The 16,716-nt window shown below is 37.7% G+C and overlaps 1 protein-coding gene across 1 annotated transcript in view; it reads left to right on the top strand.

The window, feature by feature from the left end:
- The window catches only part of USH2A (usherin), a 374,541-nt gene that overhangs the window by 276,499 nt on the left and 81,326 nt on the right, over positions 1 to 16,716 (top strand). Inside the window, 6 exon segments of the mRNA XM_063152181.1 lie at positions 3,530 to 3,698; positions 6,625 to 6,846; positions 11,908 to 12,131; positions 14,415 to 14,625; positions 15,462 to 15,659; positions 16,217 to 16,371. Coding sequence (XP_063008251.1) covers positions 3,530 to 3,698; positions 6,625 to 6,846; positions 11,908 to 12,131; positions 14,415 to 14,625; positions 15,462 to 15,659; positions 16,217 to 16,371 — 1,179 coding nt within the window.

Genomic DNA, 16,716 nt, shown 5'->3' with positions numbered 1-16,716 from the left:
TAATGAACTCCTGTAGCTAATAGGAATTCCTGAGAGTGTTTTGTGAATTGCTATTTCACAAAGTGGCCCTGGCAGCAAGCGTTTGACAAGAAGGATAAACATGGCTGCCTAGCACATCTGTTTATTTGAGTAAATCAGTCTTAGCTCAACTGGCATGTGTCCATAAGGCCAGATAATATCCTTCAGCAAAGTCTTCAGTAAGCTGAGGGATCAAGGATGACACAATTGTAATTAGAAGAGAGTTGCTTAGATAAGTTTGGAGTATTTTTAAAAATTGTTACAATATTGTGTAATCCTGCCTGCCAGATTTGATATCTAATACTCTGTGCCAGTGTCATGGCTGACTGGGCCTTTCTCAAGCATCATAATAAGCCTTCCTTTGTGCCCAACCCTTCCCAGTCCCTGTGCTCCTGCATCACAGTCCCTCTGTGTGCTTGGGTGGGAAGAGAATGACAGGATTGATTTGTGAGTTACTTTGTGAAGTTGCTGATGTTTTTAAAGGCTCCTGCGACAGCTAAGGATGAACATCTTGTATCATCTCCATAGATAGTAAAGATCTTCTGGTTACCAAGTGTATGTTGAGCATTCAACCCTCTTTACAAGAGTGAAATCTCCAACCTGCCTAAAATGCTGGTGGCACTGTATTTGTTCACTCCAGGGCTTCTGCTTCCATGTACAGGATTACACCACCTAGTTGGGGCTGTTGCATTTAGATGTGAGAGGATGAGCTCATAATAACCTTTTGCCACTGTAACTTTCAATCCATCTGCTTTTCTTCTTTTTCTGTGATGCAAATTTAGCATTACTTGAGTGGTTTGGGGGTTTTTTATGGATTGATGTTGCAGAATCCTTGGGCTGCCTATCGATGCAAATAGAGACTATCTCTAGAGGACTGCCAAAAAAGTGTTCTTTAACAATTTACAGCTGACTGCAGAGGATGTTATGAAACTACATAATAATAGCACTGACTGTATCAGTTGGTAATGCCAGATGAGAGTCTGAATGTGTTCTAGAACTGACTGGGCCCCTCTTTGGAAACTGTCCATAGGTTGTTAGGAAATACCTAGGATCTTATGTATTTTTAACAAGAGAAAGTAGCTGCTGAAACTTTTGTAACACATCTGGATGTACAGCTGGGGATTTTGTGCAGGAATTGAGGAGGAAAATGAGACACATCAGTAATAATAATAATAATAATAATAATAATAATAATAATAATAATAATAATAATAATAATAATAATAATAATAATAATAATGCAATCTTACAAGCAGTGTTTCAAATGGAATGCTGTGGAGTTAGTACTAAAATGGCCCTGCTGGTGTTGGTATGCAGGGCAGCCCTTTCTACAGAGGATTCAAAACTTGAGTGACATTTCTTAAAACAGGAGGCACCTCATGGAAAGTAAAATGGCTGCTTAAGCATTTGAGCCTGGACAAAGCCAATGATGTGCACCTTTTTAATCTGAAAAGTGGAAAGACAGTGTTCAGGTGAAATTTGAGTGGTGGCCATCAGTAAAAAGAATGAAAAATGGGATGACAAATGAAATCCATGAAAAGAAGAGTTGGTATTGGGCTGGACAGATCACAGAGGGAGACACCAGACACTCCCAAGGGGCACAAATTGGGACCAAGAATGCCCAAGGAACATGTGTTTGGCCTTCTTTCATGTAGGCAGGTACAAAATTTCTGGCTGCTGTCTCAAGCTCAGGTTGCAGTAAAATGGACAAGACAGAGGGCATTTTTACAAATGTCAAGAACCTTTGCTAAAGGTGACCTATTCTGAACAAAGTGGCTCAATAGGACTTGGGTTTCTGGTTTTAAGAATGCTTTTTAGCCATTTGGAAATACAGAGAGACCAGGTAAACCTTCCGATTTCTTTGGAGCCAATTGTAAATTAAGAAAATCTCAGCCTGGAGTGCATACCAGTCATTGCAAAATATCCAAAAGCTAGGAAGCAGACAAGAGTTCTAAAGCTGAGTTTTATTTGACATCTTAACTAATGATCTGGAAGAAAGAACAGTAGGTTAATGAAATTCATAGATTGGGTTATATTACCAGTGACAAAATGGACAGCAAAATAATATAATAGTGCCTACAGAGATCCAAAATTCCTGAAAATTATGAAATTCAGCTACACTGGTAGTCTAAAATAGGTGCTGAAGGAGAAAGTGCTTTGGAAAAGCAGAAAACAGTGTCATAATTTAAAGCATATGAAGTTATAAAACCTAAAAATATAATGAGGAAACAGGAACCTCCTCTGTTCTACCTGATGTTAATTGTGGATTACCTATTGTTTATGTACTGTAAAGTGTAACTTCAGAACCCAACCTAATACTCCTAAGAGTCATGGAATAATGGCCATTCAAAAGTGAACAAAACAAAACATCATCCTTCTGAAGTCAAAGAAAGTTTACGACATCAGAAAATCAATATTTTTGTTTGTATTCATTTTTATTAACATTGTAATTATAATACAAAAGAGATGCCCTGAGCCCTTAATATCCATTTCTACAAGTTTTTTTCTCAAGTAATAGTCAAAGTACCTAGGTAAACTAAAGATCCTTCAGAGCAACACTCTTTCTTTGTTGCTTAACTAACCTGATTTAGGACATGGTAAAAGGCAGTAGTGGAAGAGATCCATTTCAAAAGAAGACAAAGGAGGAACTGTGCTCTAACATCTCTGCTCAGCTGCCAGCTGCATTTCATGTCTAGCTGGAAGAAGCTGATATAAGTTGCAGTGGCTGTAGGTTCCAAGTTTACCATTTTTATGGTTGTTCTACTGACTGTGCTGTATGATTTGCTGGGTATTCAGTGTGCCACTCCACTGACACAGGAGTAAGTGTACAAATAAATATTTGATTGTTCAAGCATATAATTTTCTCGACAGCACCTAGAAAGAAGTCCACAGTAAAAAAGGCTTTTTCAAAATTCATTTCCATATAAATTTTATTCTGAAAAAAAAGTCCTTATATAAATACTATTCTCTTGAGATCACATTGTCTGAAGAACTATGGTCATGTGATATATGAAGATAATTCCACTTATTTTTATGTGATAGAAAACCCAAAAGCTCATATTGGGAAATTCTTTTTTTTAGTTGTAAGGGTTTCATCATAAATGAAAAAAAAAAAAAAGAATTGGGAAGAAAAAAAAGGGTCAGGTGATGGTAGACTAAATCCACATTGCAATCTACTCCACACTGAGAGACTCAAACAGCCTGCAAGGCATATGAAGATGATTCATATTAATGGACTATTTTATTAAGGTGCAGTATGGTTGAAGGCCACAGAATAGCAGCGTTCTGTCAGATACACAGTAGTTTATTGAAGTCTGATAATGCTGGAGGGCACAGAATTTTAGCCAAGTCACATTTTATTTGACTGTACTCCTATTAGTGTCTGCACTAGGATACATGTTTTCATATACATTGTTTTGCCAGACAACACATTATGTGCTGTTTAACAGACACTGCCTTCTTACTGATCTTCTTTTTTTTTTCTTTTTTTCTTTTTTTTTACTACTTCTAGGTATGTTGTAATGGGATTCTGCACGACAATAAACCTGGCTTCCAGTGCTGTGAGGACAAGTACATTCCATTTATTCTTAATTCACCAGGGGTTTGCTGTGGTGGGCAGATACATGCTGTGCAGCCGAAACATCAGTGCTGTGGTGGTTATTACACCAGAGTTTTAGTAGGTAAGAGACAGATCCTTTCCACTGCTTGAATGAAACAAAACAACAAAGTTGATGTGTTTGTTAAATCAAGGAGAATGAAAACAATAAATGTGAGTTTTATCAAGATATATAGATGTCTTCGAGATTTGTGCTGAGTGCAAAGGAAATTGTGCTCACTTTGCCTTCCAAACACAGTACACTCTGTTGGTACAAGAAAGGCTTAATTGATGAGACCTGATGATTGGGTCATTTCCCAGAGAACTAATTTGTGCCAAACTATACTTAATTGCAGTAAGTGCTGCATAATGGGGAGGGCAGTTCTCCTTAATAGGAACACCATCAGGCAATTTAGTGGTGAAGTTTAGTTCTCTGCTTGATTTGACCCCACATGATTTTCCATAGCCATTTCTGTTGTAGAACAATTGTTAGCCTTTGGTGTTGATATTCTGGATGACATCACTTCTACTTGTTTCTACATTGTCTACTCTTTGTTTCCACTAATGTCACAGATCAAAGTATGCCTCCCACATGCATTAACTTTGATGGTAATTTATCCTTTTCTTATTCTCAGAATGATTTGGGAAGTTTGCCAAAAACTGTGCTTCTGCATTACTGTCCAGAGTTTGGTTTTCTAGTTTGTTGGGAGGTCATTGTTGACAGGAAAGGGAGGAAGAGGGGGAGGAGAGATCCCTTTCATGGGGCCAGTGTTCAGAGCATATAACTCTTTGCAGGCAATTGTCAGGTCAGGAGCTAAAATGCTTCCATTACTCACGAGCTGGCACACATTCCGTAGGCTCAGAAATGCTTGACATTTTGACAACACGTTCAGCACATCCCAAGTTCTGATCTTTTAAAAAGTAATTAATATATCACAATATTAGAATGCCTTCCATGATGTCATCAGAAAAGTTCTATCACATGGAAGAACCAGAGAAGTGTATTTTGCTGACCTCATTAATCTCAGTGTACTGAAATGGAGAGATTATACTGTGACCTCTGTCCCCATCCAGTGGTCTATGTTAACTAGCTTAATGTTGTTTACATCAAGAAAGAAAACCACAGTGGAACAAAATGTCTTATGTCTGAGAGTAGTTCTTGTTCAGTCAGCAGTCCACAAGCATGAAACAGTGAATGTTCAAACATGATTTTAAACAAATTTTCTAAGTATACTTGCTGCATTATTTTTCTATACTCTAAAGGGCAGCAACATGAACACTGTTGGTCACTTTTTCCTTTTTTATTTTTATAAATATGCTAATAACCTCAAGCTAAATGTTAATGTGGGTCATTGTTTGATAAGGATAACAATTAACTGGTAAGACTGCATAGTAGTTTTCAGAGGGAGAACATTTTCAAGCCTAGCTTGGAATGGAACCCATTTTGAGAGGTTAATGAGAAGGTTACTGATCCTTTGTGTCTTATGTCTAATAGTTCTTTAAAAAAATTAGTTTTATTTCCAATAGATGTAAGCTACAGTCTGTGTTTTAATACTTTCTCTGTGTAGCAGCTAAATTAGCTTCCGAGGAATGCAGGAAAATATGATGAAGTACCCAGATGGATTGTTACTATTATACTCTAAAAATTTGTTCTCATCTTTTTTTGCTTATTATTGACTTTATTTGATAAAGTTATTTATACAGGAAACTCTCCAAGCATACATATTTCCCAGATGTTGTTTGGCCAGCCCAATAGCTCAGAATGTGCTGAAGCATACTGGTCTGGAGGCATGAAGATTACAAATTAGGAAGGCAGAATCTCAATCTCAGGAAGGCAGAAACACTAGTGCACAAAGAAGTGCAAACATCCATCCCAGAAATAAGATGGGAGGCAGAACAAATAATGTTACTACCACCCAGGCACCTCTTTGGCAAGTAATGTGGGGAGAAAGGAAAACATTGTTCTCCCTCATCTGTTACAATCTCAGCACATGTTTATTTCTGACAAGAGATGCATTGAGTTTGGAGCTCTCTGTCTTTTAATTCCCAACCTTTCATAAGAAAAAAACTTGAGATATTGTTTAAATGAGAAGGATAAGTTTTAAAAATCAAAACACATTTCTTTGATTATGATTCAGGAATCAAAATACTTCATTCAACTCTACTATCCATTTTCAATAGCAAAACAAAACCATTCCTCCTTCCAAATGACATTTGAGCCACAGAAAACACTGCAACACAGAAAAATAATATAAAAATATTAGAACATTGGATCAGCTCAATTGGATTCACCAGCTCCTTTATAATAGTATGTGCTTTGTTCATAGCCAACACCTTATTCCAGCCCACCCCACCCGACCATTACAGTGTCAGTCTCAGTGGCAATCTTATCCTACAGTCTTTTCCTGTAAAAGCTGATAATTTTGCTTAAGTTGCAGCCAAGCCCACCAATTGTGATGGTGGTATTTAATTTTTAAAGTGAGTTTAATCCTTGAATTCTCTGTGAGATGAACTCTTGAGCGACTCTCAAACATGAAAAATGCTTTAAGCATTGTGAATTGATTCATCAAGACGAGTTTGGAATGATTTTGAAGGAGACAAGAAAATTTTTTGTGAAGAATAAGTAGCCTGATGGTTCTGTTAAACACAGCAAGAGTGTGCTCTCTTTACTGTGTAGCTGCAATTGCAAAAAGGTTTTATTTGTATAATTGTCATATGCACATACATTATTTTCATTGCTCTTCTCAGCTTTGTCTCTGTCATGCTTGTCTTTTGATATCTTACAGAGTCTTGACCTGAATTAATGAATGCACATTTCTTTAATCATTATTACAAATTAATACAATACTTTTATAGCATCCTAAACCACCAAGTGATTCTGTGCTTTCACCTGGAGAGTTCTGCACATGAAGCTGTGTGAATCCAGATTTGTTGCTATCTAATGAAAGGCTCTCAGGAATTTCAAGGGCTATAAATGGATAAAATCTTTAATTGCATCCTTATATTGACAGGAGAAGTATGCTGCCCTAATGAAGAGGAAAACAGAGTTTCAGTTGGAATTGGCGATTCCTGCTGCCAGGGAATGCCTTACTCCACATCAGGCAATCAAATCTGCTGTGGTGGATCCCTGCATGACAGTTTCAATCAGCAGTGCTGCGGTGGAAGGGTCATAAGCATGGACTCAGTCTGTTGTGGTGATGAAAAGGAAGGGACTGCATACAGACCTCTCACAGGTAAGTGATAAGTCCTCAAGAAAAAAAAGCTCTTCATCTTTCTAAATCTCTTGTGACACCAGCCATTCAGAAGTGACACACTCAAGTCTGTGTGCCAATTTGTTAAAATGTTGTTGCACTTTAGTCACCTATTTTGCTGTACTCCAAAATGCTGAGCTTGCAGTAACCTTCTTTGCCTTTGTGCAAAAGCTGCAGGGGCTGAGGAAACCAGACAGTTCAAAAGGAGTGAATGATCTTTCCTTGTGCAAGTCAGGAAACAGGACTGGTGACCTCAGTGAGGTTAGATTGACCACCTTGTGCCACCGTGTATCCCAGTGCAGGGATTTTTCCATTTGCTCTGGAAATGTGGAGTTAGTCACCTGGAAACTGAAGATTGCAATGGTGTCTGCTTGGTGGTCTATGTCACTCTCTTGTGTTCATCCCTCACATGGGGCTGTACCTGCTGTAGTTTAAAATTAACAAAAAATTAATCCCCAGCACTGCTCACTGGCTCATCTGGTGTATCCCATTAATTTCTTGGAAATTATAGGAAATTACTCCATCATTTAGAGGTAGAGTCCAAGCCCTACTTCCTTATAAAACACTTTGCAACTATCTGAGGACAGACATTGGAGGTATTATTAGAAAACCTATTCAGATATTTTCATGTGTCTTTTCTTTCCACAGTTATTAGACAAATTATATCCCATCAGCCTTAGGCTTTCTCAGCCTGACAAAAAGACTTCAGAAACTATTGTGGTGTGAAAAGGGAGTCTGATTTCAAAATACAGAAATAATGAAGGTTTAGTACTCAGCTTTGCTTGGTGTACAAAGCCGAGTGATGGTGTGTGCCAGTTTGAGCCTCTTAGTTGTACAACCAAGAATCTTAACATATGACTAAGAATCCAGATCTGAAGGCTGAACTCCTCCTTTCTCCAAAAAACAAGCTATGTCTTCAGCTAATTTTTTGTATTCCCTGGATCCTTCGGTGGTTCTGGTAGTAGGAGCACCCTCGTTGGGTGCTGACTGTCTGGATTAGGTAATGAGATGAGTATTGCCATGGTTTCTGTGCTTTCCATGCCATCCTTCCCTTCCACTGGCAACTCCTGGTGTGAGCTGTGAGCAGCACTGCTTGCATGATTTTAGCTGCGTCTCATTGTGATCCCTAATTGTGCTTGATCTACAGCATGCATGCTCTCAATACCAGCTCTGAGCAAGGCATAGCCCTGCATTGTGTGGCTGCCACAAGACAGGGCTGGCTCATAAAACATCTCTTTATGTACTTTATTACTTAAACTCTTTTATTTGCCTGCAGGAGCCCTTTAACAAAATCACATTGAATTGACTTTCTCACACCAAATCAAATCTCTCTGGTCCCAGTTCAGTTGTCTTTGTCAATATGTATTTTATAAATGGAGTGAATTAACAGATGCTGTTGGAACAGAACTGCTGGGGTAGCGTTTATGTTTTTACTGCTCTCTCTGGGCAGATGAGTTGTGTAGGAGTGTAATACAGGTATCTTGGGATGAAAGTTATGTTCTTCATTTCAGTATATATGTATTCTTAACAGGTTTTTTTTCCCTTAAATAAAGATATTTAAAAAAACTTTATATCTCTCTTTTAAAAATGTGTTTAGCCTATAGCACTCAATCATTTACACTATTTTTCCCAAGAATGGATCAGGATGACATTTTTTTGGCCATTGAAAAAGAAAACAGTGGCTTTTTTCATTGCTCACGGGTTTTCTGTGAGGACTTCACGCTGTGAGCCAGCACACAGCTGAACACAAATACAGGTTGGAAAGATGAATTAGCATCACAGTTGAAAAGAGATCGTATTCTTTTTGCATTAAACATAGAATAGATTGTGGTTTCTTATCATATCATATAGATCATGCTCAATTGGTTTTTGCCTAATTTCTTGGAGTAATTCAGCCTTGCTAAATACATCACGAAAATGCACAAGCCAGGCATAAAAATCTACCTGCTTCCTATCCTAATTATTGTAATTATTCTCATGGAAAAAATGCTCTTACACAAAAACATAATTTACTTATCATTGGCAAATGGATAAGTAGAATTTTGCAAGAATATGGTAATTGGAAGGCTGATCTCATTGTCTGGAAGGAGAAGAGGTAACGGGGGTGGTTTTATGCAAAAGCTGAATTGCTTCTGAAGCACTGTTTTGCACTTGGCAATGAATGCCATAGCTAAAAATCTAGTGACAATTTAAAGCTTTTGTTTGAGAATTTTAAGTCCTTCCAAAAAAAACATAAGAGAAAAACTTGTTCACTAAAAGTGCAAGCCCTGTATCAAAATCAGTGTCTTTTTGCTGAATCTAGATCCAGGTTTGCATTGAACATTGGTTTAAGAGTTTGAATCATAGAATTTTTTCATTTGGCATTACATACCTTTTTCAGAGAGTCTACCTTGCAAAAAGAGATTTTTCATCCATCCCACATTACTTTTTTTCTCTTTATTTATTAATTTCTCTTTGCTTAGGTTCCCTTTTCAGCCCCTCGTTGGCCTTATTTAGTGGGGTGACCATAGAGACATCTACTGGCAAAGGCTGGCATTGGTGAACAGGCACATCCTGAGCCCCACTGCTGCAGTGTGATTATCCAAAGTTCTCTATTTCTGGCTATAAAGGATAATGTCAGCTAAAACCACTCTTGGATTTTCACTCTCACTGTCTTTTCTTTTTTTTTTTTTTTTTTTCCTTTTAATGCCACTGTACTGACATCCCAGACTCATGAAAGATGATGCTTTGAACTGTTGTGGTTCCTGATCTGTAATAGTTGCAATACCCGCATGTAAGCCAAGGATTTTTGGAGTAGTTTGCAATGTACACTGGCTCTGTATTTTGTTGATCCTCTATTCTGGCTCCAAAGGCTAAGCCTTTTAATACTCATTTTTTCCCTTTTGAAAGCATTGGTTTTGCAGATTTACTAAATTAGTAATTCATCACTCAGCTAGGTTTATAAATTTTTTTCAGTTTCTGGGGATGAACATGAAATAGTTGTTGACAGAAATCAGTGTTAGCAGGAAGTGTCTTTTCGAGCCCATGGATTTTCTTTTTGTTATAATGCATTACGTGCCTATAAAACAAATATATAAAATATGACACACGCATTCCAACTGAGTTACAAACAAATAGTTTACATTTTGATGTTTTACTGAATTCAGCAAGGGTTTATAGGAATTTCTGGATCCTTAGGCAATTGAATAAAGCAATTTTTAGAAGGAAAATCAATCCATCAATATTACATGGTCCTATTTTGTTTTTCTTGGAGCATATTTAAAATTGTACATTTGAGGTGTCAAGGTTCAGGAGTCAAGTGCTACACGTGATAAATTAAGGAAAGGTCAGGGGCTATGCAATGCAGTTTCAGAAGATTGTCTACCTCTACCTTTGCAGCTCATTCATGCTGAAGTGATGCACTCTGGGAATTACTACCAAACTCTGCTCTGCAACATCTGCTCTCCCTAAGTGAGTTAGTGCACGTCAGACATCTTTATGTCAGAATATTGCAGTGATGGATGCAGTCTTCAGAAAATGCTGCATAAAAATCTGGTGTGCCGTTCTGGCCATTAAGTGAAATTACTATTTAAATTAATGGCGCTGTCACAGTTTATCTGTGCAAAGAATGAACGCTGATTAGGGTATTAAGTAATTAGCAATTTATCACACTGGAACAAGGTTGATAATAATTAAAGAAGTAATGGTTTACCAAAGAAACTAGAAAGGGAGTCACTTCTTGTTATGTGAGTGAAGTCTTGGCTGAAAAATTTAATTCAGTTAAACAAAGATGAGGTTCACAGTGAAAGCATACAGCTTTGTTTGTTTCAATAGAAAAACAGTTCATTATCAAAATTTTAGTTTGCCTGTCAAAAGTCCCTTGGGGCTGTCTGAGTTGCTTATTAGTATTGAATTGAGTCCTTTTCTGTATTAATTCTCTCTTTAAAATTGGTAGAATCCTAGGACAATTTGGAAAAAGGGTGTGAATAAGAGGAAATATTTTACTTCTTGAAGAGCTGGTGCTCACAGTTTGATTGCTGAGAATAGAACCAGCCCTGATAAAAGGTAAAGTATGCAAGTAACATCACCATTTTTAGCCATTCCAGTGATTGGAATGAAATGTTCTGAATGCTTTAGCAGGATCACACCTTTAAAGATTAATTTTCATTATGAATGACTTCTAAGAGAGATTTGCTGCAATAAATAGCAGTGAAAAAAGTGGCCACTCTTGCACGTGTTTTAAATGCCAACATACAACAGAAATGATGCCAAACACAAACTACATTGTAGATGTAAGAGTATATCACAGCCTGGTTTTTGTGTGACATCTTCCTAGTTTAATTAGTAATAGCATTTATTTCATTGCAATTATAGAGGAGTTTGTAGTGGTTCTGAGTTAAAACTTACCCCTTTCTTTAGATGGTGTTGGGTTCAACACTGGTATTTCATATGAATATGTGGAAAATTGCAGTGATTATGATGAGCTTTCCTTTTAAAAATGAAATTATTAAAACCAGAAAAAATAGTGGAATTAAGTTTGGCAGCTTATCAATTCCATTGTAGAAATTCAATTTACATATAGATGTCAACTTCTTGAGTGATAATTCTCTGTATAAGATGACTGAAGCTTCACTTTGGGTGTTTTCCAAGTGACCCATTGCATTCTAGGTACCTAATATGAATTCCTACTTTAAAATATAAAATATTTACATTCTACAGGAAATTTTCATCAACAATCCATCTCCAGCCTGTTGTGGCCAGTACACTGGTGTGGCATTCCATAGCAAAGTTCTTTACAAAGTTCCGGAGTGGTGAGCATTGGCTGTAGGGCACCCTGTTTATTTCTCTAATTCTTGATTGTTTTCAGCAGGTCTGGAAGTCAGGATGCTTACTTCAGTCACCTCACGTTTGAATTTAATCTCACTTTAGCTAAATCTGCATAATTCCAGCTGCTGGTGGGTTTATGCCAAGATATATTGCACTGTGAGCTTTCTCCTTTCTTATCTATCTATTTACTTAAATTTCATGTTCAGCTTTTTTTTGTTGTTTGTTTGTTCATTTCAGGGATGTTCTGTTGTGGGCAAGAGTACGTGAATAAGTCAGATACCATATGCTGCTCAGGTTCCAGTGGTGAGTCCCTCGCACATGTTAGAAAGAATGACCAAGTGCCAGTAAAATGCTGTGAGACTGAACTTATTCCAAAGAGCGAAGAATGCTGTAATGGAGTTGGATATAATCCTTTGAAATATGTTTGCTCTGACAAGATTTCAGCTGGAATGATGATGAAGGTAATTGATAGAAAATCTCTTGGTAGCTCTGATTTGATGATGGAAAGAGAAATACACTGTTCATAACTATTTTTCTAAAATAGGAATATAAAAACTCTTGTGTGCATTATTCATTTTCACATTACATCCATATTAATACCGAATGAGTTTGCCATGATTGATGTTATTGCAATGAATTCTAAAGGAATTAATAATGATTAGCTGCCTCTGTGAAGTGTTGCCCAGCACTTCAGATTAGTACAGTGGCTAAAAGCTGGCATACTAACAAGACTGACATGTATAGCCAGCTTCCATTCTGTGACCACTGTTTCTGATGTTGTTCATTAAGTGGAAATTAAAATTGGATGGCCAGTTCTGAAGTATAAAAATGCTATAACATTTCAATTTGAGCAGGCAGTAGGACATGATTCCCCAAGCTCCTAAAAAAATCCACAAAAACCCCAAAAATAAAAATAAAGCAATTGACATTTTCTTGATGGACTTAATCCTGATCCTACAGAAAACCAGTGGCCATTTTGGCATAAATTTCAGCAGTACTAGGATAGGTCCTTTCCTGCCTAATGAATTATATAGTTTATTCTCATTCTATTTTAATGTCAGAGTAAACTAAACACCATAAAGGCTAATTTGGTCTTTTCCAAGAGTGCCCTGGCATCAGCATGAGACAATTTTGCCTGCAACTCCATGTTGAATTCAACAGAAATCCTCAAGAATTAGCATCTTGGTGTTATGCATATGCTGTAAAAATGTTCTCAATTGTTGTATATATGTATAATATATATGTATATGCTTTTTATAAAATTGTATTTATATTTATGATAAGAGAGAGAGAAAGTGAAGGAGAAAAAGGAACATTGGATATTGTGAATTCTACAATAGGGAAATCAGAAAGATATTGTGGAATTTACCAAATATATAAGAAAAGTAAAACAGACTCCATCCTGCCACATGCAGGTGTTCCTATGTCCTTGTTGTTCCTCTGCTAAGTTAATACAGAAATATTTCTTACATCTTTGCCTTTTCATGTCAAGGTTTTCGTGTAATTTCATTTTTGGGCTGAATCATTTTCTCCTAGAGAAAATCCAGGCGTTGTGATGAGTCAGCTGCAGTTCCTCCATGCTCTGTATTAGTAGCTCATGCAAGGGAAAATGGCTGAGAACAGGTTAATGAATTCTGGTAGATAACACAGCAGATCCCTGCCCTAGGTATAAAGTATAAACAAAGGAAGTGCTTTGTATTTCACTTACCCACAGTAGAGAAGAGATAGCCGTGCTGGCTCTCTGAGATGTATAGATTTACTAACAGCAAAAGGGCTGATTGCCTGACACATTCTGCAGCTACTTTACATGGGAATGCAATCCATCTATATCCTGCATCCTATATGGTTATCTATCACAACGTAATTATTTGTGGAAGGGCCAAATTTGGGAAGTTAAATTAGCTGAAGTTTCTAATCAGCTGAGAAGCTAATTTCAATATTTGAATTAAGGAAGCATTAGGTATAATCTGCTTGGATTTCCTTCTGAAGGTTAGGACCTAATGGGCAAAAATATTTGTTGCAAATTTGGCAGTACATTTCTTTCTGCAGCAACCTATATTTCATGAGAATTATTGCTCTCTAGCTTATGGCTTGGCAAAAATATTATTTCATGAATTTTAATGGAAAGTTGTGGATGCTCAGTGTATATTTTTGTGAATTGTACTTTATGGGTTAAATCTTATATCTTTATGTTTGCAGAGGTCCTCTTATTGCAGCAAAGCTTGTGTTTAGTAGTGATGTGGCAGAAGACATTATTTATATAGCCCATGGATGGAGTTTTCAGTCTCAAAAGCTGCCAATGACTTGCACAGAGACCTCTTGTGTACTTGGCAAGCTGTGTGAGGGGCTGGGAATTTGCTACTGATTTGCCACAGGATATTGGCTTTTGCAGGAACAGAATGTTCAAATTCTTGGATAAAATCCTGTTGTCATTGATTCTAGACTCTTCTATTTTCAACAAATCCAGCCATTTGTGCTTCCAGTAATTAAAATTTGTGATGCTTTCATCCAAGGACCCTAAAAAAAAATCTGTTTCTTTTAGAAAGGATTATAGAAACATCAATGATCAAAGACAGTAGACAGGCCAAAGGCTGAAAGGGTCTCACATATACTGGAAATATCAATGTAATCAAGGTGGTGGCATGGTTTTTTTGTTGTATAAAGATAGAGAAATACTAATGGAAGCATTTATAGAGAAAGGAAAATGTGGGAAATATATTTAAATTTTCCTATGTATTCCTTAGGTAAAAGAAGAATGCAAGGCTAATGTCCTTTGCCCTTTATCTATGGAGGAAACAGCACATTGTGGAAAGTGTGGCTTTGATCCTAAGGAGAGTATCTGTGCGTGGATAAAAGGTTCACAGAGTGCTGCAGAAACAGAGGTGGAGGCAGGTGTGTGTCCAGCAGAAGAGGAGACTGTCTATACGGGAGGTCCAACACAGTATTCATTTACAGGTAAGGAAAAGTGGCAGACCAGACTGGTGATTTGTTAGTGTAGATAATTTGCTCTGGAGAAAAAGATGGCCTGAATGCTATCGATAGCCCAATTAAACGTGAGGCAGTGTGAAGAGCAACATGGAGTGAATCTCATCTGGAGTGAATCCAGAGGAGGCCATGAAGATGCTCAGAGGCTGGAGCACCTCTGCTGTGCAGACAGGCTGAGACAGCTGGGGTTGTTCAGCCTGGAGAAGAGAAGTCAAGGTTTCAGGGGCACCTTAGAGCACCTTCCAGTAGGTAAGGGAGGGTCTGCAAGACAGTCAGGGAGGGACTTTTTATAAGGGTAGGTAGTGGTAGGGCAAGGGGAATGGCTTTGAGCTAAAAGAGGGCAGGTTTAGATGATATATTAGGAAGAGATTCTTTACTGTGAGGGTGGTGAGGCACTGGAACTGGTTGCCCAGAGATGTTGTGGTTGCCCCATCTCTGGGATTGCTCAAGGCCAGGCTGGATGGGTTTTGAACAACCTGATCGAGTGGAAGATGTCTCTGCACATGGCAGAGGGGGTGGAATTAGAAGGTCTTTAATGTAGCTTCCAACCCAGGCCATTCTATGATTCTATGAAGCAGAATTCTTTGAAGAAGTAATCTGTGAATCGGGGCGGAGACTTTAGGGGTATGCAATGAGCGAAATTCAATGAGTACCTAACATGTAAACTTGCTTTCAAAAACGTTGATAAAATAATGCCCCTGTCTAAAGAATACCATCCATTTCTATCTGTAAACCCAGGGGGAAAAAAAAGTTATTTTGTATTTTAAAAAGACTGAGATGATCCAAATGTAATTTTCTTTTCCTAGATGTGAACCTCGAACCTTTTGTCACATATGAGTACAGGGTGGCTGCTTGGAATAGCTATGGAAGAGGTCTCAGTGAAGTTAGCAGAGCTGTCACTAAGCAAGATGTGCCACAGGGTGTAAGTCCTCCAAAATGGGCCAAAGTCGATAATCGAGAAGACATGATACTGCTCAGCTGGGAGGAACCACTTCAACCAAATGGTATTGATACATTTTTATAAGTGCTTTTTCTATCATTCCAATGACAGTGTTCCTAAATGAGAAAACATGTCTTAATTAACCCCTGTCGCTGAAGTACATATATTCCTAAACTCTGCAGGAAGGCTTTTTTGTAGGTTGCTATAATTTTCATTGCAAGTAAGAGGAGAGTCTTCACAGAAAACAACTTATTATATCTTTACAAAGTGCCAAAAAGCCTCTTTTGAGAACAGTTTTAATAATAAGTGTGCAAATATGATCAGAAAATGACAATCATCCTAAAAAGATTTGGGGATTTCAGGAAATCTTGCTTATTATTTTCAAACTGTGAGGAAACTTAGTAGATCTCTCACTAAAAAATGGGATCTGCTCAGATGCTGAGGCAGATGCTGAGGAAAGTAGCTGGTAATTGGACGTTCAGCATTTAATCAGAATTATTATCTGCTACTCTAGCCATGTGGATATTTCATTGAATATTTTCTGTATGCAGAGTAGGTTATTATCCCATGACACAGGATCCCTCAGCTAACAAAAGGGAAAACTTTCTTTCTGAATAATAGGTCCTATTATTCACTACATCATCCTCCGAAACGGAATCGAGCATTTTAGAGGAACAGAGATGAGCTTCACAGACACCAGCGGTGTCCAGCCATACCAAGAGTACTCCTACCAGCTGCGAGCCTGCACTGTGGCTGGTTGCACGGACAGCAGCAAGGTTAGTGAAGTGGGCTTCATGGAAACTGGTGCCAGGATTTTATCAGCCAGTGTGGCAACATTGAAATGCTTTTGGAAAGGTGTAACTTGAAGGCACGCTGATTATTGAGTAAGTGATAAAAACATCAATAATCTGATTTGGATTCAGCTACTGACAGGTGAATATTTGGAACCCCAGGTTGATAAAGCAAACACAAGAAGAAAGGAGTGTCTTAGTCTTGGCAAAGCTGAAATTGCACTGTAGGAACTGATGTTTGTTAAAGAGAAAGCTGTACATGGCAGAATAGAGTAAAGAATATTAAAATGCGCCTTCTCTAAACCAGAAAATTAAATTTTTGCTTCTCAC

Source organism: Melospiza melodia, chromosome 3 (assembly GCF_035770615.1).
Source record: "Melospiza melodia melodia isolate bMelMel2 chromosome 3, bMelMel2.pri, whole genome shotgun sequence".
Taxonomy (NCBI): domain Eukaryota; kingdom Metazoa; phylum Chordata; class Aves; order Passeriformes; family Passerellidae; genus Melospiza; species Melospiza melodia.
Note: the sequence above shows the minus strand (reverse complement) of the source record. Positions and strands in the feature narration are given on the sequence as shown.